Genomic DNA, 23,446 nt, shown 5'->3' with positions numbered 1-23,446 from the left:
CTGCTATTGGAAGCTAAATGTCAGTTGTTAAATCAACATCTAGAAGCCAGCCAGCTCCAATGAGAAAGGAAATTTTTCCCCTTATAATATACTTCTTCACTCTAAGAAATTAGATTTCACAGAGTAAAGTGAAAAAAAATACTCCCATGGCACATTTTGAAACATTTAACAGAAGTGCAGATGGCAGTCAGAAGTCTGATACATATTTAATTCAGTGTCAAGATCAAGTATTTGCTTCTCAAATTATTAACCCACTCCACTAAAATCAGAGCAGAATATTGAATTACATTTTTCAGATCCTGAACTGTTTCTTCAATAATTGCTGATTGTTTAGCACTATACACCTGACACCACGTATTCCTTTACACATGAGAAAAACAATTCTTAAAAGCTGACACCACACAAGATTATAATTTCAAGAACAGACTATGAAATGAGTGAAGGTTGTAAAAAAACCAAAAAAGCCAAACAGTGCTGTTTAGAAGCAATTAACTATGTGAGGTAACTTAATAATGTTTTCAGTTCATGCACTGAGTGCCAAGGAGTATCACAGTATTCTGAAGTTTCATGTACTACACAGTGAAGAGACATTAGCAAAGACTTGTTCCATCTATTGTACACCATGTAATCACAACACTGATGTTAGAGTATCACTGCTGCATAATTTACAGCAAATTTTAAATTTAAAAGATTATGTCTGCTATTTGATTCAGTTAATAAAGCAAAACCAACCAACTAGTGCAGTCTTCCATCTGGTGGCTGGAGCTGTATGTGCATTCCATACGTTACTATGTAGTGCTACTAGCTACAGCATACACCCACAATTTTGGCTATTATGCTGTAGGTCTCTACTGTAAAGAAACAAAACTGAAGCCATTCTTGCACCTCTACACTGTGTGAAAAAACAGGTGCTGTCTTCATGGCAGAAAGTATTCAAACTTTAATGTATACATTTAATTGCTCTGCTTATTCATCAATTAACCCACACACATTCTTTGTGTTTACTTCTTTACTTTCAGCAGAAGTCCTAAATACACCTGTTTATTAATCCTGTTTAACACCACTGCTGATTTTTGGCTCTGAAAAAACTGAATAAACCTGTAGCAGAGGTTTGAATTGAAATATCATAATAATACATAATAATACATCCATAATATTTTTCCATTTGTATTGTCCACATCTGTGTATTTTACAGAAACATTCCCTAATCAGAATAAAAGCAGGATCAACACAATGTGTACAACCAACTTAAGAGAAACAGACCTTTTCCATCAACATTTTGCACAGCAGGCTAATAAAAACAGAAGCTTTTTTCAATAAGATTTAAACAGACTTCCATACCTTGGCAGCAACGATGCTCAGTCCCATTCCATTTTGTTTTTTTAGTGTTACAGTGATAATTTCAGGTTCTTTTCTCAAAGGCTGAGCCTATCAAACAGCAAAGGGGAAAGAATAAAAAATTCAGAAGTTCCCATTCACTTCCAGCTAACGAAGTAACAACAGGCTAAGAAAGTAACTAAGCAAAATAGTACATTACAAACAAAACTACTTTGTTAGAGCAGCAGGTCTCACATCCAAAATAATGTATCTGGTATCTATTTTACAGGTAGATTATCTAACATTTAATTAAGATGGATTCCTATCAAGTACTATACCCGTGTTATACTACACTGTTGAAACTTTGAGGTCTACTAGTTTCTCCTTTAATCCAGTAAAAAGATTACTAATGAATCACAAATTGAAATGTAACAGGTCTATCAAATTGTAGTAACTTTTAATGAAAACTGAAGTTCAGACTCCATAGGCACCTATTACAAAGGTGAGGGTGATCTACACAGAGAGCTCAATTATTAGTGCTGCATCTAGAAGATGGTATTATCTTTGCAGAATTATTAAGAAGCCAATTAATTTTGAAAGCAGAGTTAAAGCTTTGAAATAAAGCTCCAAAAAGTTTCACTTCTCAATACTCTTGAATACAGGAGTCGCCAGACATGTTCAGTAATTTCTTTTTTTAAATCTTTCAACACTGCCAGTTCTTCAACTCAAAAAGTTTTCTTCACAATCTTTATTAGCTGTAGCATGTCAATTGGAGCACATTAGCTTGTATTCATACTGAAACATAACTGCAAGCTCCACAAGGCCCATGACAAGTAAAAATGTAAGCCAAGGAGAGTAATTAAAAAAATATTAGTACTTTCTGATCGAGTTCAAGTATTAGAAATGCAAGTAGTTTTTAACCTGAAAATAGTCATTTAAAATATGACACTATTTCTGTTTAGTTGCTCTAAAAATTATTTCACATAAAGCCACCATCTTTCCAAAACCAAGCTGTTCTGTAACTTTAATATTAAAATAGACAAGCAGAAAAAACTCACCGCAAAACAAAGAAACCCTTACAATAGAACAGAAAAAAAATCCTTACCTTGCATTGAAGTGAGACCCTTTTTTGTAAGTCTAATGTAAAGGAAAACTAAAGATTTTTTTTTTTTTTCCGGGAAAAAGCACCAGACTAGAACTCAATATGGAATATTTGGTTGGTAACTGCCAATTTATAAATAAAAGCAGCCTGCAGTTCCATTCTTAAGTTATTTATAGATCCACGTCCATATATATTTTTGCCTGTGTTTAGAAGAAATTTCTTCATTGTTTATTCTCAGACTGGGGGAATATGACAAAGTTTGCTTATGTGAAAATCATAATCATGCTACAGCCTAGAAAAACAGTGACTTAAAAAAAATCTCCAAAATAGTTCCTTAAATGCACCAATTCACTGATGAACTACATGTTTTAACAATGAAGCCTATACTTCCTAACAAGGACTAAAACTGATCACATAAAACTCAATGTCTTGTCAAGACTGTAGTAGATAATTATTCCCTTAATCAATACTTACCAGCTCAGCATTCTCATGGGACAAATGACTTTCGTAATCTGCACCTTCAAAGTATATTGTCCACGTGCCTGGTGACCGTGGATGAGGTGTTAATCTACAAAAACCTAAAAGAAAAGGTAACACCAATATAATAACGGAATTTTCTCAAGGGATTAATTAAAATAAAATAGTATTCATCCTTTTTTATACTCATTAATGTGTCAAATCTTACATCTCAGATGCCTTTATGGGCTTTGCTGCAATTTCATGCTATTATCTACAAAATCCTATAGTTCTATAGCTGTTGCTTCTGAGAAACATACTTATTTAAAAATACTGCAAGCTCATAGAAAACTTCGGGGCTGCAAAATATCACTTTTACCAACCAAATTCATAAGAGACATGAAACATCGAATCATCTTTTAGAATATAAACTACCAGAACTCTGATTAAAACATGCTACTGAAATGTACTTTGCAGGGGGTCTAGCTAACCAGTCTCAGCATAGATTTAGCAGAGGAGAAGCTTTGCATGCACTCATCATGGTTTTAAATGCAGCACTGCAATTAACACGTATTTAGTTTGATTTACTTTCTGTTATTTAAAAAATTCCTAGAATTTTGAAAAAGAAGCCACAGCAGTTCAGAAATATTCAACATCATCTCCTAAACCAGGGACATAGAGAACATACATCACACAAAAATTATTAACCACTCCATCTAAATACATGATATTCTCCTCCTCATAAAGACCATTTTTCAGCAATTCAGTTTACACTGTGTCACTCCAAAAAGTCCCTCAGCATAATTTAGGGGACACCCAAAAAGTAAAATTTTGAACATATGTATTAAAGCCTTACTTTTAAGGAATATACAGCTACTTGTATGGCAACCGAATTACACTTACTAATTAAAGAATTTATTCTACTAATCTCCTTTAATCTCTAAACTACATCCTGCATTACTCACTGGACTTTCAAAACAGTCAGTTTCATACTTTTCTTTAATGCAAGAATATAGCTTTCCTATAAACTAAGTTGGAAGCAACAATTGCAAAGGTTCACTGTAGTATAGAGTGAGTCTGGTTTTTCAATAGCCTCCTGTTTACCTTGACATTCCTGTACAAGTTTTTTAAACAACTGCTTTTAAGCAGAAAATTAAGAAATTCTAATAAAATTGAGTAGCACCAAATAAAGATTATAACTTGTTCATTTACTGTAAATGCTCAGACAGATGCCCTGCTTTACTCTCCAAAGTTTAAGTCAGTTTCATGCAACCACAAGATTTATCATCTACTTGTCATCTGAAATTCTGTTGAACTACAAATGCTCAAACCGTAAGTTCTTACATGATCAACAGTGAAAGAACTATTTTAAGTTCATGGGATTTTTTTAATGGAAGCAGCTAATGAGTAAAAGAAAAATATTTTAACTATTCAACTCACGTAAATTTTAAAAAACAAAAAAGTTTTGGAGCAAAGGCAAAACAATGTTTCAGCAGGCACTAGTAACTCAGCACTGCTTATTTAGAACCTTGAAACTGAAAGGAAGGGACAGGGAGAAAGGGTAAGGATTAAAAAAGCCTTAATAATTTTAATGGCTTACAAAAGAAAACATTTGAAGAACATAGTATAAAAAGACTGAATCATACACAAGGAAAATGTGGCTTACATTTAATTAAAATATATTTGCATTCTATATTTGCTACACAGATCATTATAAAACAACAAAAGAATTAACCTCTTTGACAAAGTGGATCTAAAAATTCTTGTAAACCACTTGGAACATTTCTGACAACATCACAGGAATAGCCATCTTCTGGTAAAAGAAAAGGTAGCTGTAAGTCAGGATCCTCTTCCAGCTGGACTTCTCGGCCATCACTGCGAGCAAGTTCATCAGCCGTGTTTTCTGCAACAGTTACTACATTCTCTATCAATTCCTGGACAGAAAGCAGAAAGACATTGTTACTACAAAGACATCATTTCATTCATTAAGTTAAAAAACCTTACATTAACAAGATGTTAAGATTGCAAGGAAAATCAATTTGAAAAATAAATTACCAGATATAAAACTTTGCCTCTCCCATGTACAGTCAGTACAGTGCATTGCTTTCTTATATGAAATCCCACAGATAATTGTACTAGCAAATGACACAGAAGCTCTTATTTTTACTACAGTATTTTCCAAACTTGTGGTGCATGTTTTTAATATAATGATAATAAACCAAGAAACTACAGAATTCTACCATGTATAAGCAGGTAATATAGGTTATGTTCTTCAGCAAAAGACTCTGTAGTTTGGTAGCCAATACATAAAACTATCTCCAAGCTACAAGTCCTTCCTCCCATTCCCCCAACACATTTCCATTTCATGGCATGGTACCTTCCTTTCCAACTCAGTGTAAGAGATTTTTGTTAACACCCCGCTTGAGTCAGGGAAGTACATCCACCAAAGATAAGATAGCTATTCACAGTGGGTGGTTTTTTATCTCAGATATGTTAAACTGCACAATGAGTGATACAAGAGACTTACTGTTGGGATGAGTGGTTCATCTGGAGCACAGTGATAATTCTGCAACAAAGCTTGTAGCTGCAGAGAATTTAGCTTAAAGCAAGTACTGTTAATATTTGGAACATCTGCGTGTGAGTATTTGTCCATGGTAAGCAATGTGGTTGCCTAGAGGGGAGAAAGAAGTCCCAGATGACAAATTCAAACCAGAATAAAACTTGTGTCTCAATGTTCTTTAGATAAGAGGGAAAGAAAAAGCAAGAAAGCAAGAGAAAAGGAGATTTGTAACAGAAACAATATAAATAGCCTCCCAAACAAACACTAAATACTTCTGTACCAAAAGATGAATTAATAGTAAATTTGTCATAAATTAAGCATATCAAATTTTCAGCTACTTTTCCTGCCTCTGTTCAGTATGGTTACAACTCAGTTATTTAATAAATGGAAATTTAACATCCATGTTCACTATTGATTTCACTTGTAACTTCAACATTAATGATACTGAAAACGTGTTTTGTGTCTTTACCTCAATGCTACCTCAGTGTTCCAGGATTGATCCACACAAGCTATACTTTTTTCCACGTGCTACTTTCTAGGAACACAGCATAGGCAAATATTCTCTTTGACTATATGAACACGTGAGAAGTGCTAATCACAAATACACTCACCTGTACTATTCTGCTCAGGTGGCAATCAGCAGCCAATTCTAAACCTTGTTTTTCTGCCCAGGCTTCAATGTGGCCGAGCTGTTGGCGAACAATAGCTCCCCAGTAATGTGAACATAACCCTGAATCTGGGGCTGTAACTAATCTGTTAAAAAGCCACATGTTGATAAAATGAAACAGCTGGGAGAAGAGCTGTATTGTCAGAGCAGCGTTCACTCTACATCGTCGCAACAAGGACATGGCTCCAGTCAAGGTATGCAGCACATCATCTGCAGAGATAAAACAGAAAGTCACTCGTGTTCACAAACTGCAGGGTACACCTGGATTAGGGACAATAACACAAAGACACTTAAGTCAGGCTGGTGAATGTTAGGTGGAATCTACATGTATTTAAGTTAAACAGTCCTTCAGAAATACATTTACTGCTCCATGATTTTGAAGACAGAGCAACATTAAAATCCTAGGTGGAACGTAACCCCTGAAATAAAAATAAATTATTGGGGAAAATATTTATCATACAAGTAACAGGCTATACCCGATGTTTAAATCGCATCCTCTTTAGTAAACTGATTTTTCTGTTAGTTTTTATAACAAGTTGCAACCTTCATATTCTACTGTTTCAAATGCATATTCCAATTATTCCACAGCTTCTTTTCAGCAGAAGTTATTTGCATTGTATGATGCACTTAAACTATAGAACGCACGTTGCTTACACATCAGGTTTTTAAAAATTATTCAAAATCTCATTTTCCAATTACTCCAATGCACTATTACCTAACAAGCAACAGAGACTTCTATTAGCATCAGCAAGAGCCAACACCCTCATATGCTTCCTAGTGGAAGCAACACATTTATCTCCAGGTCTCCGTTAAAGCAATACTTTTAATCAGAAATCTCTTTTGAAGAGACCATTAGTTTTTTTAGAACTGAAACTCAGGATTATGTCTGAAAAAAATCTGTAGGTTACAAGAAATCTGTAAGGCAGCTCAAAAATAACTGAAATAAGAACAGCATCTGCTTTTATTCCAGTACCAGTTTGCTACATTTTCGGAATTTGTGTTCCCAGAAGTACTCTCACAGTACAGGGCACTACAAACATAGCAGTGCATCTTCAGCCTTCCTTAAAGGCTCAATGCAAGAGAAAAAGCAAGAACGGAAGGCTTAATACTTAAAGTACCAGAAAGTATTTAAGGAATTTGTATAAATACTCTCTGTAGTTCAACAGAATGCTCTATTTAATTGCTCTGCAGATCACTTTTCCTTCAATCATTGAGGCATTATTAGTCTGAGCACAGCCACTGAGCCAGGATTACAGATGCAGGGTGATAGCACACATTGAGCAGGGTGCTCTGGTGGAGAGGAACAGCCCAGAAAGGTTCATTGCTGTGACACAAGCATCACGTTTCAAGAATCATGGCAGGAAGCCCTGGCACGAATCTACATGGCCAGTCAGCCTGACCTTAGCAGCTGGGAGATTCCTAATCAGGTTCTCCCATAACATCTCTACAGTGAAATTGCCGAGGCGAGGACTGGACAAACAGATGGCAACACACGGAGAGAACTGGTTGGACCACAGGACTTGGTGACTTTGTAGATACCATGTCCAGCTGGCAATCACTGATTAGTGGCTTCTTTCGTATTTTAAAGTGAGACTGATACTGTTTAATTAATGACTTTAATTAATGATCTGAGCAATTTGATGGAGCATATTCTCAGCAAGTTCACAGATGATAACAAGAGGGGCTAAAATACTGATACACTAAAGAGCAGCAGTATTTTTCAGAAGGGCCTCAGCAGGCTGGAGAAATGGGCTGACAGGGACTTCACGAAGGTCAAAGGCAACTGCCAAGTCCTGCATGTGGGACAGAGTAAGTCTGTGCAACAGCATGGGACAGGTGCCACCTGGACAGAAAGGAACCCTGATGAAAATTATGGAGATCCTAGTAAACATCAAGTTGAATGTGACTGAAGTGTGTCATTGCTTGAAAGGTATCCAATTGTACACTAAGCTATTTGGTCAGCAGCAGTGCAGCTAGCAGGAGGGAGAGAGGGAAGCAATCCTTCCCATGCATTCAGCACTGTGAGACTGCATCTCGAGAACAGCATCCTGCTTCAGAATCCTCAGCACAAGGGGGATACAGATTTAACGGACTAAATTCAGCAGAGAGTTGAATCATCCATACAAAATTGATCCAAATAATTCTCAGGGGTTAGGGTAACTTGTAAATCTAGTACCACTAGAAATAATTAGATGTTTTTTCTTAACAATTAATGGTATGGTTTGGAAGACACAAAGATAACCTAGTCTAACCTATTTTAGGCCTCTGAGGATTATTTTCTTCTGGATCATCAAGGAATGCTGGCATGTAGTTATTAAGCTCTGACTGCAGACAATGAACCAGGTACCTGGAAGGGAATGGGGAAAAAAGTGAATTTTAAATCCTCTATGTGTTCACTACAATAGTTCTAAAGAAAAGAGTTCTATCAAATTACAAGATTCCTGAAATTTATGTCTTATAAATGTGATTACAGGAAAACCAATAATACTTTTTAAAAGGCCTGAGAGACCAATTTTCCCATAAATTTCCTAGAAACGTTGGACAAAGAATTAGGTTGTCTGGGAACAAGCTAAACAGACAATTACATGCAATATTGCTACCACACTGATAAGAGACAGTCACATGCTACACGAAGAGATGCTGTCAGGCCAATCTTGGGTTCCATACATTTACAAAAACAATTTTTTCCAAATAGAAATAGATTTTTCTTTGTTTTAAAATCTAGCAATAGCACTTAAAAAAAAAATTCATGTTGTGACCCAACACACAAAATCCTGAAACGGCCCTAGGGCTTTGTGTGAGAAATTTTTTGATTCTTTTATTTTTCTTACCTTTAACTACCCTGAAATGAAAATCTGTTTTAGTATCCTTTCTCTTCAAATAATTAAACATTATATTTAACTCTGCTTTTGCTAATTCATTTATACATTTTCTGTTGAGAACTGAAACTAAAAAGGAATCAGATGGTAAACACATGTATACAAGAAAATATTTCATGGCTTTTTAAAACTCCCCCTTCATTTCACTGGAAGCATTTTTAATGAATTGCTAGAAATTAAATCCATGGCAATTTCAACCAGTCCTGGAGTAGGTGAGTTACCATCAAGTGACATTTTCACAGCAGATTTCTTTCTGCTCATACTTCAGTTGTGCTTTTTTATTTGCCTTCTAAGTATATACTCCAGGGGTCTCCAGAAGTTTAATACATGCATTTGGAATCTGCCATGTTATACTATACTTAGGGAAAATCCACACAGCTAAAATTCAAGAATAATTTTGCAACCAGACTGCTCATAATGTAGAGAGAGAAATACAGCACCACAGCAACAGTCTGTCTTTGATGACAACCTGGCCAATTAAAGCAGCAGGAAATTATTTTAACACACCAGCTCAAGACACTGAGCTGTGGCAAAAGGCACAGCTTCATTAACACGTAGTGATTTAGAGATGCTATAAAAATCAAAAGACTTTGTCAAAATAGCTACTTGCTATACCCTACTTGCCCAAAATCTATCAACAGAGTGAAAAAAAAGAATCTGTGGAATCCATACAAAGGGCTCTAGTGCTCCCCTGAAATCTTTTGAAAGTTCAGAAAGTAATGACAAAGTTTCACAAACTACACATAGTGCTCTTCTGAGAAACACAGCCCCTCAAAGCTAAACTGTTTAACCCTGGTTAAGTCTCCCAGTCCTGTCACAGTATAAAAAGAGCACGCAATACAGTATTTCATATTACAGAAAAATGAAAGTACTCTATTTAAAACAGTCATCCTACAAGTGAGAGTAGGCTGGGTCTAAGTCACCCAAGGTACACTGGGGCTTCTCTAAACATTAGTTTCTGATTTGCAAATTTCCTGAGAAATACTTCTACAGTAGTGACTTGGAGAGAAGAAAAAAATCTGAATATGAACAAAAATTAAGCCTTTCTTTTTGATTAATGCTGCCAATATTGTTATCTTTATTCAAGGCACTTTCCTCTGATGTTGCTGTTTTGGTATATAGTTAGCTATAGAACAGCAGCAATAAAACACAGAGCAACACGGTCCTTCAAGATAGGAAAGAGACACTTCATTGTTACACTACCTTCCTTATGTACACTTGATCGCTAACCCAAGAACAGAACACAGCTCATTGGTCAGAGCAAGCAACGCCTCTTGCAAGATGTTCTTACTGTAAACAATACAATTTCTCACAGTACACATTCTGTAAATGATAGCAGGTGCAATCTTTGTTTGAGATTTCTTCCTTTCTGTTTTTCTCCAAGCTTATGAGAAAGCTTGTACTTCTCAGGCAGTCCACGGGAAAGCTTTCCTGTTTTCACACAACTTTCCCAGGCTGTGCATCCACACTCTGAGAGTTTCCCTTCCAATTTGATATTTGATTCAATTTTTCCTTTAATCAGCATTGTAATTGGCTGAGCTGACAAGTATAGCTTGATTTTTGGTCCAAGCCAAAACCTGCCTTTCCTTTTCTAAGAAAAATCTGTGCAACAAAACAGTGCAAATTGCTATTTATGAGAATTATGAAAGTAGATTATATTTAGAAGCCCTTAAAGAGCATGAGATTCATTAATTTAAAGACCCAGGAATATTTAAACCTATGTATCTACATACTAACAGCAAAACTAACCTTTTCTCACAATTTCACATTAAATTAAGAGAAAGCAATCAACAGTAATTTCCCTAAAATTTTCATTGGCAGTTTCAACTATCACAAGAATGGTTTCATCTAACAGATGAAACTCGTGCACAAATCTTCTAAGTTTTCCTCTCAGATATTTAACAATACACAAAGGGCATTATTGCAATATCTAAAATTCTGCAGAAATGTGAAGTTGTTCAATAAATCACAGAAACAGAGAAAACGGTAACTAGAAAGAAGTTTGATAGCCTTACTTGAACGCCATTTGAACTAAATGTGCCAAAACGTCCTGTGCATCCACAGTAATTCGGCTAAGATCTCTGTCTTGCTTTATGAAATTGAGTAGTTCAGATGCATTTGCCATCCAAAAGGCAAGGGCCCCAGCAATATTCTTCTGTTTCTGTAAGTGGAAAGAAGCAAGAAATAATACAGGGAAATACTTTTCTGTTTAAGCATGGCAGCTTAAAAAGGCTCCAAAAGATAGACCAGTACCTCTTCCCATTTCACCAAACATCTCTCAGATACCAGATATTTGCAAAATGTTTGTACATAATACCACAATTTCTGTAACTACTGAGTTCAATTTTTACATGTTCACTGAACACATGAAATGCTAATAAATTGCCAATAGCCATATCAATGAAAGCCACAGTGTAAGCATCTAATTACACAGTGCTAAGAGCTTAGCAGATGCAGTATCTGGTAATCTGTGCACTTTTAAGCGCATATTCACTACCGCCCACTGCCACGCTGATACTGCGCTCACTGGCTTTGATGCCATGTGATTCAGTATCAAGTACTGATCTATCTCACCATCTCCCGACCACAAATGCCAGGACAGGCAACCTCAGATGAAATCCAAAGAATAGGAACCACAAACAACAAAAAAAGAAAATAAAGGGAAGAAAAAGAACTTTGGTCATTTCATATCCACATTGAAGTGCGTTAAGCAGAAATTATGGAATGCCGTAAAAGTTGCAAAGTCAAAAAAGGATTTTAGTACTGCATGTTCCAGTTGCTGAATGAGTGTTATGAACTGTTCAAGTCCAGTTGTTTGAGTATTGTATTTTGATATGGAAGCAGCATGAGAAACTGAGCTAAGCCAACATAGCTAGGATCAGTTCCCAGCAAATATATCCTACCTGATCAACCTGGTCTACCTCCTGGAGAAAAACGGACGAAGGAAATCAAACAGAATAGAAGAAAGAAACTTGTGAACAATCATGAAAGCTTTAGAAATCAAACACTAAATATGAAGGTACAACACATGTTCACAGTTATACACAGATGCATTAATCAGTAGCTACAATGCAACTGAGCTCCTTCTAAAAAATTAATTATTTTAATAGGACCAGTAGCACAACAGCTACAAACTGAAGTGCCTACGTGTCATGACTAATTCAAGGAAATAATGCCTTATACTAGTTGCAATCCCAGACTGGTTATTCCATGCTCAGTGTGCCAGAGAAACCTTGAAGAAATTTTTGCAGGCAATGGGGTAACTATTCATCCAAACAACAGATCCTGGGAGCCATTTGCCCACACTGCTGCAGTAGAGACAATATACAAACACACACAAAGAGGGAACAGAAACCCCCCCATCCAAATAGAAAGAAAAAAAAAAAAACAAACAAACCAAAAAACAACCAAACAACATTCAAAGGCAACAAAATACATAGAACACCTAGGACAGATTTAATACATGACTTTTCAATTAAAGAACAAAAAGACTGTTTGAAACAACAGAAGAGTCAAATGAAATACCACACTGAGTTTCTTAAATGTTGGTAAATATAAAGCTACACTGAGTTAAAAGAAAAAAAAGAACCCACCAGATGTTTGATTATTTAGAACTGAGCTCTTAATTATTTTTTGCTTTCTGTTCAGATCACTCTCCCCCACCTGCAACACAGTGAGCTTAGATGCACATATTTGAGGTGTTAATATTTTAATCTTAGTTAGAGCTCAAAACACCAAATTACTGATTTGTTTTTCCTCCCCCTTTCCAACAAAAGTGCTTTTAACTGACTGAAGATGTGTTGGCACAGAACAAAAGGAAATGCTTCTTCTACAAACAAATGTTAAAATTTAAAAAGGATGAAAAATGCCAGAGAATGATTTGGGAAAAAAAAATAAGGATACAAAAAAAAGGGTTTTTTATATGAACTGAATTTTTAATCCTTCTTTTTTATTGAAAGCACTGAGCCTTTTCATAGATCTCTCCTACTTTATTACCTATCTCATACAAAGGCATCTTTAATATTTGAATACAAATATTATATATGAAGTCACAGATTTCATTTGTTAGCAAGTATTTATTGAGTAACTTCACAAACATAGCTTTCTGATTTAGGCTGGTAAAATTCGGATCTACTCCCACAACACAGCACAGGAGTTTGTGCACCTTTGCACTACTTTTGTTTTGGGTGCTTCTCTTCCCTTGCCTCTCATTTTTCTCTGTCTCTCATACCACCAGATCCCCTTCAGTCAGGAATGCTTTCCACTTAAGACACACAAAAAAAGCTATTGTGGTACAATTTATTACATGGTAATTTGACTGTGACCATAAATATAACCATTTATGTTAAACCTTAGATGAAGTAATTTGACTTAGCTTGTACTGCTTGTACTGTTTCTATTCCACTAAGACAGGTCCAAGCTAAAGACATTTTACTGGTCATTAGAATTGCTGTATTTCTTTGCCTTCAGTCTATTAACCTTGAAATTCACTAAAGGTTTACTCTTTTGTCACAGGTATATTTTCCCCCCTTTCCTCTGGCTCCTTCACCATGACATTTTAATGAACCTCCTCCCAATTTTTATGCAACGTCTGACTGCTTTCAGTTGATTTCTTGCAACTAGGCAAGATCCTTCACAAACCACAAACACTGCTTCCTCGCTAATGTGTTACTTAAAATTTAGGTTGGAGATTAGATTGCAGCTGAAGTTACAAGGCTGTAGAAATGGCATTTCAAAAAGGATAGTCCAGACAAACAGTTGGGTTTAACAGTTTTGTAATGGTATTTGCAGGATTATAGAAAATACGTTTGCTTACAACCACAAGGCTGCATGTGACTTGGGAAGCCCTTCTCAGCGTGGTTAATAAACATTTTCACAGGATAATCTACTTTCTAGCTTTGATTTGTTTTCAAATCAAACTGATGTTTGAGTCCACCCCCCCAGAATCTTCTAGCAGACATCTTGTTAGCCATTCAAGACTAAGAATAGAAAACTTTCTCTCTGTTTTCCCACTGTACTCGCCTCTGTCACTACAACTCTTTTTAGGTCCTTTATAACTAGTATATATTAGTTATATAAACTTAGTGACTTTTTGATTCACACCTGTAACTTCCATTTTATATTTGAAGCCTATCCTTCTGTTTACTTTCCATTCTAGTCCCTGAATTGCTTATGGGCAGATTCTTGCCAGTTCATCTTCTCCCCTATAGCCACAGTCTCCTCTCTTCCACAGTTTTTTTTTTTAATAAAAGAGCCTAAATATTAATTTTTGATACGATTTCAATTTTATCGAATATCCATTGACTGTGACATCAAGATTCAAATGACTGACATCATGAAGATTCAAAGCAATATTCTAGTTCTTCACTTCAAAAGCAAACTGCTGTTCAGTCTCTGATCAACTTTGGAACGTACACAGAAGGCAAATTTTACTTTCTTATTGGAAAGTGTCCTCAACACCAGCATTTCCTCCCATCTTTCCTGCAAAAGGTGGGAGCCTGTTATATAAGATCATACAGATGTCTAGAGCTAACATTCTCCTGCTGAAAACTTCACTAAATCTTTCCCAAACCTGAACAGAAGCTGAACAACTTTGGTTTGCTGTCAGTTTCATGCCACTCCTGTTACCTTCCTACTCTCCCTTAATCAAGCTGTGTGTAACACTTGTATTGTAAATTGTCTAAAGCAGGACTGACATATTCGTTATGCCTTAGTGTAGCACGGTCCTTGCTGCTACTCTGGCAGCACTATTTGCAACAAACACACCTGTTTTAATAAATATAGAAACAGATTTCAATTTTTCTTCTGAGAAAAGCCTGCAGACAAAGAAGTTTAATTAATTAATTAATTACTGAGGATACATGAACTAGCACTCCTTTTTGAGAAAATGACCAGTCTGTTTTATCAATGCAAGCTACACCAACACAAGGTACTGTCTAATATCATAGACAACCCAGTGGGTCTTATCCTGCATTTCTACAGAAAACAGAATTCCCCCTGCCATTCTGTAGAAGTCTTGCACATATAGTAGCAAGAGTGTTAGGCTACATATAAAATGTTGGAATATTTGAGAACTGGTATTTCTCTTTACAAAGCAGTTGTGTCAGCTTGGTTCGGGATGTCCAAGTCTTATGTCCACTTTTATGTTCAAGATGTCCAACCATTTTCAGTGTTACAAAAGTTGTAAAAGTAAGAGGGTCAAAATTTAAAAGTCATGATCCTTTTCAGTGTGTTCATTTCAAGTATCAATCCGTGCAAACAAATGCTACCTATACAGTATTTTTTAATAAGCCCATCCAACTTGTTTTACAAGGGTTCACAGCCAGAAATGGTTGCAAAGATCTTACCTTCTAGAAAAGAGTCACCTCTTGTCAGAGAACAATCTTCAGAGCAACAGCCACTCCCCAACTTCCCACATTGCTCAGGAGAGAGTTTCTTATCACTGACATTATTCACTGACATAAAAGCAGTGAATGCAGGTAATCCCCTTCGTAAGGGCAGTCAATGCAGGTATTACTGTTTAATCAACTACGGTTAAGGGTCAGACTAAGAAAAAAGCTAAGATGTTGGCTAGATTATCAACAAAACATACGTAATTCGCTTGACATGTTTCAGCAGAGTAACTCACCTGTATCACTCCTTCCATCATGTTCACCATCTTGTTGACTATTGCAATGACTTTGTGAGTACGCTCAGCAGGAGTGATGTCAGGTCTGTATTGGCTGGACAATACATACCGACATGTCATATACAAAACATATGTTGGTGACAGCTTAAAATGCACTGTCGAGCTATTTGTGTAATTTATAATGGCAGATAAGAAGGCATCTTCAGCTGTAGACAAAGGAAAAGAAACAGCATGTTGTAAATCCAAAGACAGAAAGAAAATGAAAGAAAACGATTTCGTAACCTGAAGCCTAAAGGATTTTCTTCAGGAGAAGGAGAGGAAGGGGGAGCAACTTACAGGAATTTGAACTCTGAGTCGCCTATTATGTACTACAGTTAGTTAGACACACTAACAAAACACTTTTATATAAAGCCAGAAAATCTGATCACTGGGAAACATTTCTGTACTATTTCCCATCTACTGAAAATGTGCATCTTCAAGGGAACAGGCAAACGCAAGATTTATTTTGTACATTTTACCCCAACAAAGCTCTCATTTTAATAAAAATCAGTTTTTAAAAATCAGTTCCTCATGAATCAATTTCGTTTCAAATATTTGAAGTATGGACAATCTCTAGGATGTTATTTTTCTACCAGATCTGAGGCCTTAACCTGGGGACCAAGATTATACAAAATTAAACTCTAAATACCTAATCAGATTTTATAGAAAATTGATTTTGACCAAGACACCATCTATTACACAAGGCATAGAGAACTATATAGAAGATAATGAATCCAAGGTACTGTTGAGGAGATGGGATTAAAATTTTTTTCACGTTTAATCTGAATATCTGGAGATAAGGAGTTGAAATGCAATCAGAATTAAGGTATGCATGAACATGCCTCAGTATCTAAAGTATCTGTTCACCCTCCCAACAAAACAAGTTATACTACTGGACTGTCTAGCACCTGTATAGTCAAAGTTTCTTTACTTTAAGTTTACTTAAATCACCCTTAAGTTTTCAAACAGACTGAAATATTACAATATAGAAGAATACATTAACAGGTTAGCACTGTAACTTCACAATCTACTCACAGCTTTCCCTGAATTCAATACTGGCAGGGAGTATCAGTTCTGGTCCATGGGTATCCTGAGATCTAAAGAAAGATGAGAAAAATTGAAACAAAAAATCCACATGAATTATATTAATTATTGTAAAATTATATATTTCTCCAAATACACTGGTTCCAAATGTTGACACAACAACCTTCCACAGAACCCTTTTTTTACCTTTCCTCCAGAATCATTCAAGCTGTATTTGCTAGGATCACAACAGATAAAAATACAGACTTGAACCGTGGAGTCTGTCATATTACACCCTCTTGTGCACTGCACAGCATATCCATAGGATCAGTTTGCCATCTGCCATTGACAGGATTCAAATAACAAATTATTCATGGACACATGAAAGAAATTGAATGAAGCTTTGCCTGAAACACAGCTTGGTTACAACAAATGTACTTTGCTGCCTTTCATGCCCTCAAAATTTATGAAGACTTAGTCAACCTATTTATCCTTTTTTCTGGTAAAGAGGGAAAGGAGGTCAAACCCAGTACCTACCCCCACCTAGCTGTTGCTACACTACATTAAGAAACAGCAATCAGCCCCAGAATTGTCCTCACTAAAACTGACTGCAGAGCTATTTCTTACCAGAACCTATCAGAGAAATCACAGAGTAGCAACCTGAACAGAGATTTGACTTTCCTGGTGCCTGCAAAAGGCTAAGTGTGTATTTCACAGAATCACAGAATACCCTGAGTAGGAAGAGACCCATCAGAATCTTTGAGTCCAACTCCTGGCCCTGCATACAATGCCCCAAGAGTCTCAGCATATGCATGAGAGCATTGTCCAAATGCTTCTTGAACCCTGTCAGACTGATGCTGTGACCACTGTTTTGGGGAGCCTGTTCCTGTGTCCAACCACACTCTGGGTGAAAAACCTTATCCTTATTTCCATCCAATCATTACTGCCTTAAGCAAAGGCATTACCTGAGCTGTTCTCTGCAGCTGGACACCTATGTTTAGGAAATGAGCAAAAGCTTAACTTCGGCAATAACCATTTTAACCATATTTTAACCACCACTTTTACCACAACAGGCAGCTTTCTATTTACCCCAACAACTTTGATAAAGAAGGGAATGTAATATAATTATATTAACCTCATTCTCATGAAGATTATTAGTTATGCCACAAGGCAGAGATAACTAAATAAAGGCTTTCAGTGTCTTATCTCCTGTAGTAAAAATCCACAATATAATTTTGATGGCTGATGTCAAAAGATCTAAAACTAAATTTTAGCATATTGAATCAAAAAATCTGGGGTACCTTTGGGTTTTGGTGGGGGTTTGTTTGGTTGCTTGCTTTTTTACAAACTTGCAAAACCTTAATTCTGCAGAGAACTCAGGTTATGCCTTAGAACTCAGATAATGCCTTCTTATAAGAAGTGCTCAGCAAATCCCACTTCTGGGGGAGTTGAAAGTTAAGGAATAGCAGGCACAGCATGGCAGTATGTACACAAATTTCTGCCATTTCAATTACATTTCAAACATGACAGCATGCTGTCTTTATGAAAAGCACACAGCTGGTGTGTAAATTGTAGTATTTTGTGAATATTATTGCTATAAATTTAAAATGAACTAATTTGTCACTACTTCCACACTGTCAAAAGTACACCATCTTCACTGAGAATTACTTCCATAGAAAAAATATTAATACACAGCATTCTAAAACTGAACTACAGTGGCAACTCCTGAGAAATTTTTTATCTTTCATTATAGGAATGTTAGTAAGAGACAGAAATATTTTAACAAATTGTCTAGTAAACCAGTAACAGATTTCAGCTGATGATTAATTTTATTTTCCTTAGAACAAAATTATATTGATCAGTTTCAGCACAAACAGATGAATTGGATTCCCAGCCAATAAGAGACAATGTGTCACAAATAATGAGACCTGATATTAATGCAAGATTGCTTACAGACTTCTGGAAACTGGCCATAAGAGATAAATGAATAAAAGTATTCTTTTAAAATTGTTAATTTAATCTGTAAATTAGGTGTTTAGGAACTGATGCAGTAAACAACTATTTAACTACCCTAATAGGAGTTTCCCACCAAATCATGGATTCATAGGATGGCCTGGGTTGGAAGGAGCCCTTGACGATCATCTAGTTCCAACCCCGTACCATCTTCCTCCTTCCCCTAAAAATACACAGAAGAAATACTCTCTAATTAAGCTTTGCACATTAGAAATCTAAGTTGAAGTAATTCTCTGTGCTTCTGATATGATAGTACATTTTAATGGATACATTTTAAGTGCCTATTGTCTTTATGCTCTTATAGATAAAGCCTCTCTGTGGTGATGAAATTCTTTGAGCTAAACCAGTCTGAAAGTCTAGTTAGGTTTAGAAGGCCATAAAATATTGATAGGAGTTGCCTCCTTTCTTAGTGTCAGGTAATATTACACTTTAAAATAGCATTAAAAGCAATAATGCATTCTCCTGATATTTCTGTATTCTCCTAGATTGTCTCTGATGAACTGAATAAAAAAATGAAACACCCTTGTTTGATTGCTTTAGTCAGCATACTAGCTATGTGTAAATTTTTAAGGCATGTTAAAGCAAGGAATCAGCTAAGCATCTGTATTCAGTTAACACTACTTACATATCCTCACACCTTTTCCCAACCAAATACATCTTGAACAACTCCTGAAAGGTATCCAAGGCAAAAAATTATCTTTTCTCATATTAATTGTAGGCAGTTATCTAATGAGCATGTATGACCATAATCCTTAACTGAATAGTCATCATGTTTGATTTCCAAGAATCAGACTACAATCAGAACAATCATACCTAGTAAGTAAACTGGAGTTATGCTCTCAGATCTCAATTCTTTTTCTTTCTAAAAATGAAAAAAACATAGCAGCCAAGTTCTAATCTTTGGTCTTCAACTCATTCAGTGAGTTACTGGAAGAAAGTCTTATTTGTCTTATTATTCACTCTTATAGAGTAGTGATGAACACAGAATATGCACAAGAATATTTAGTGTGGCCTGGAAGTTGTACAGTAACAAGAACCTGAAACTTGCCAGTGAAGAATTTTTGATTTTTTAAACTAATCAAGCAGTTCACAATTACTGTCCTTAGAGTTTACAAAATGAGACCAGAGTATCCCAGAGGAAAACTAACTAAAGGTCCACAAAATATATCCACAAAGGGGAAGAATTCCATGTATTCAGGCAACTCATTTCCCAATTTGCCAAGTCCTAATTTGACATCCTGACTTTGTTGATTTGTTATTCTCATGAACACAGTGAATGTATCTGAGGAAGAGCACATGATAGAAGTGCTGTATTTAGATAAATAAGACTCATTACACAACACATAGTACAGACATGTAAGATATATACTGAAATATCAGTGTCAGGGCTGGTGATGACGATCTGAGATTGTAGTTACCACAAATTTAAGTGGGATCTAGATGCCTCTAAAAATATTTTCTGCACACAGGAACCATGGTGAAAAAAAATCTCTATAAAAACTAGCAACAAGTACTCTCTTTAGAAGGAATTTAAGAAGATAAAAACCCCCAACAAAATGAAACCAAGACACAGCTCACAGATGGCTGTTTTTGAAATACAGAACTACAATATAAGATAATCCTCTTCACAGAAATTCAATAAACTTCATACATATAAAGAGGCACAGATCAAAAAGCATTATCAGTAGAAGCCTCAAGAACTTCTGACAGGCTATAAAAAGTTCAGAAAGAAGTTTTGTTCAACTTTTATGAGGAAATTGCAATTAAAATGCTAGTAATTCAAGGAGTTAAATCTTCACAACCTTAATAAAATTCTAAAAAAGAATCTGAAGGTTACCAGGCACTCTAACAAGAGAGTGCAGAGTAGAACTGAGTTGCATTCTAGTTTATCTTCAGTGAAAGTATTTAAAAGATGCCCCTGCTATAGAACACTTGAACATTCAAGTGGAAGCACAATTTTCTGCCCTTTTTGGAGTGTACTTTTTTCTTGCCACTCACATCTCTGAATTCTCTTTTCTGAGAATAATAGTGAATAATATATCAACTTAAAGGTACAAAAAGCTTCATACTGCAAGTTTTACAAGTCAGATCACTGCACGTTTTGACCCTGCAGCACATTTACCTTACCTTTCATCCATTTATCAGAGCTGTTCACCTAAATTTAAAAGTTAATTTATGTAGACAGCAATGCAATTTTGTATTTTTTGAAAGATTTGAAAAAAAAATCTATTCACATTCTCACTGATTTGCTGAGGTGTGATAGGAGACTCTAGAAATCATCTGATCCAACTTCCCTGCTCAAAACAGGGTCAACAAGAGCAAGTTACGCACTACCCTGTCCAGTCAGGTTTTAAGTATCTTCAAGGACTAAAACTCCACGCCTGCTGACAGCAGCACAGTAGACATACCAATGTCTATTTCATGTAATGCAATATTTGTAATAATGCCTATTTCATGAAATGTCAATGTAATTTCACTCTCCAGAGTAAATCATATTGCCATTGACAAATGAAAATTTTAAGTAATTAGTTTTTCATTTCATTTGGCATGTCTAACCACAAATCACCAATGATGTGACATGACTATCAGCCTGACTTTACAAAAAGAGAGCCACAAATAACAGAATACTGAAGCAAAGGATGAAGTTTTTGGGTTTTTTTAAGTATTGTGAAGTTTTTTGCTTTGGTTGTTAATCCCGGGGTTTATTTGGAGAATTACCTCAAAGGAAATCTCATTCTCCATACTGAAACCCAGATCATTTAAAATACTTTAACGCAGCACTTGGTCTACTGGAAAAACAAATCAATTCTTTCGATTCTGAGGAGCAATGGATCCCACGTTTCCTACCTGCTGTCCTGTCTCCGGTAATCCTGCTGGTCTATTCTGATCATTGGCTTCACCATTCCTCGCTCAGCTGTGCTGGATGCAGATGATGTCCTGTCACCATCCAGCCTGCTGGTGCTCTAATTCAAAACAACAGGACAAGTGCTTAGCATGCAAGCACTGCACGAGCCAGTACTTGTGCTAGTACCACTAAAACAAAGCTGAGGTCTGAGGCTTGAAGAGAGATGGGGAAACAGAAGAAGGGAGTATGGCACAGAGAACGACAGCTCAGCAGGCGTTTTCACCACAGAGAAGCACTGAAGAGCCTGCTTCCAATTCAACAGACAACAACGGCCAGCTAGGAGCAGCTCTTTGTTAATGCACTGCTAGAATTTATAATGCAGCTTTCAAACATCTTTAATCAAAAGTTGCATAGCTACAATACAAAGGAAGAATGAGTTGGGAATCAAAACTTTAGGTAAGAGATAAAGCTAAATGTATTTACAAATTTAAAACTGGTCATGCTCCCCCACTCTGCTTCTGCAATAGTTCCAAGTGTTTGCACTACTAATCTATAATATAATTTATCTTGATCTTAAGCAAAGTCTGATCTGGCAGGCCGAACAAAACTTCCAAGACAAGAAGGAGCAATTCAAACTGTGGGGGTTTTTTATGTACCATTTGTTTTCTTTTGGTGTCTCATGCTCCTTAAGGAAGCTGAATGAAGCTTTTAATTTATGATTTCTAATTCAACCAAATCTTATCAGGAATGGGACAAACATGCTGCTTCAAGCAGCAAAATAAATAGTAATCTTTTTCAGCATAAAGAATAAAAAACACGACATCAATAAAATAGAAAGTGTTTCAACATTTCATAAGAAATTTCTAGGACTAAATAAGTTGCTTCAACAAAGGAAAATCTGTCAACAAGTGCATCCCAAAGCAAGAACTTGAACTAAATCACTTTTCACCACCACGTCTCAGAGAACTTTCATTAAACTTACTGTTACCCCTTTTCCAAACAGAAAAGCAAACTTAGAAGAGACCAAGTGTTAGAAAATGAATGATTCATCAGTGCTTTAACAAGATGTTATACACAGTCTCAAACAGTACAACTAAACATGAAACTAAACTTTCCCATCAATCCCTAGGCCCACGAGAAGTATTTTTCTAGTGACTATGAATAGGATATGAAGTATGCTATGTCTTAAAGCCAGAAACTCTTACTCTGAAAAATTTTAGGATATTTTATTAGTTTACAAAGTTTCTTTTCTTCCTTCTAAAATATCACTAAAATTCCTATCAGAAGTAGATGAAGAATATAAAGATATATATATATAGATATATGTAAGATAAAAGAAAGCACTATCCGATGCTACAAAGAAAGTAGAGAAACTGAATCAAAAGACTGTCGTAAGAAAACAAATAAGACTAAAAATACATTCAAAAGCTATCAGAGTTATTAATACCTACACTGCTGCATTAGTATTACTAAATATTTACAAGCATTTCAGCTTTCTAATACTAGAAATCAAACATAAAAGAGAGTGCAGTTCTGGGAAGATTACTCCATTTCATACTGCTGAAATAATTCATTCTCTCATTTCATCTGAGGCATGTGATCATAGCAAGTAAGGCATTAACCATCGTGTCATTTACTCTATTTGTTTGCTCTTGGAAAATGCAATTCTGACACAAAATCTATTAACAGAAAGTGCAGAAAGAAAGAAATAAAAGATTATCACCTCATAAAATGTTTATAATTATGACTGCACAGACAGTTTGTTTAGTCAATGTGTGTACAGGCGCTCTATTGAAGTCTAAAGTCACATCCATTAAATTTTAAAAGCCTAGTTAAATTAAAATTGAACGCCCTTTCACATTTTATATAAAACATTTATTTACCCCGTCACAAATGACAACAGCCATATGCTACACA

General features: G+C 35.8%; 1 protein-coding gene across 24 annotated transcripts in view; it reads right to left on the bottom strand.

Moving 5' to 3' along the window:
* Positions 1–23,446, bottom strand: part of AFDN (afadin, adherens junction formation factor) — a 115,937-nt gene that overhangs the window by 39,320 nt on the left and 53,171 nt on the right. For 16 of the 24 annotated variants that reach the window (XM_088161429.1, XM_088161451.1, XM_088161432.1 and 13 more), the window contains 11 exons: positions 21,532–21,647; positions 16,684–16,745; positions 15,610–15,815; positions 11,885–11,905; positions 10,997–11,142; positions 8,355–8,449; positions 6,047–6,312; positions 5,403–5,546; positions 4,611–4,809; positions 2,894–2,997; positions 1,342–1,428 (listed from right to left, as the gene is read on the bottom strand). In XM_088161429.1, coding sequence (XP_088017555.1) covers positions 1,342–1,428; positions 2,894–2,997; positions 4,611–4,809; positions 5,403–5,546; positions 6,047–6,312; positions 8,355–8,449; positions 10,997–11,142; positions 11,885–11,905; positions 15,610–15,815; positions 16,684–16,745; positions 21,532–21,647 — 1,446 coding nt within the window. The remainder of the gene's footprint in view (positions 1–1,341; positions 1,429–2,893; positions 2,998–4,610; positions 4,810–5,402; positions 5,547–6,046; positions 6,313–8,354; positions 8,450–10,996; positions 11,143–11,884; positions 11,906–15,609; positions 15,816–16,683; positions 16,746–21,531; positions 21,648–23,446) is intronic. The other 8 variants (XM_088161435.1, XM_088161442.1, XM_088161449.1 and 5 more) reach the window with 1 other exon arrangement.

Source organism: Sturnus vulgaris, chromosome 3 (genome assembly GCF_052056855.1).
Source record: "Sturnus vulgaris isolate bStuVul1 chromosome 3, bStuVul1.hap1, whole genome shotgun sequence".
In the NCBI taxonomy this organism is placed as follows: Eukaryota; Metazoa; Chordata; class Aves; order Passeriformes; family Sturnidae; genus Sturnus; species Sturnus vulgaris.
The sequence above is the reverse complement of the archived record's forward strand: the minus strand, read 5'-3'. Positions and strand labels throughout refer to the sequence as shown.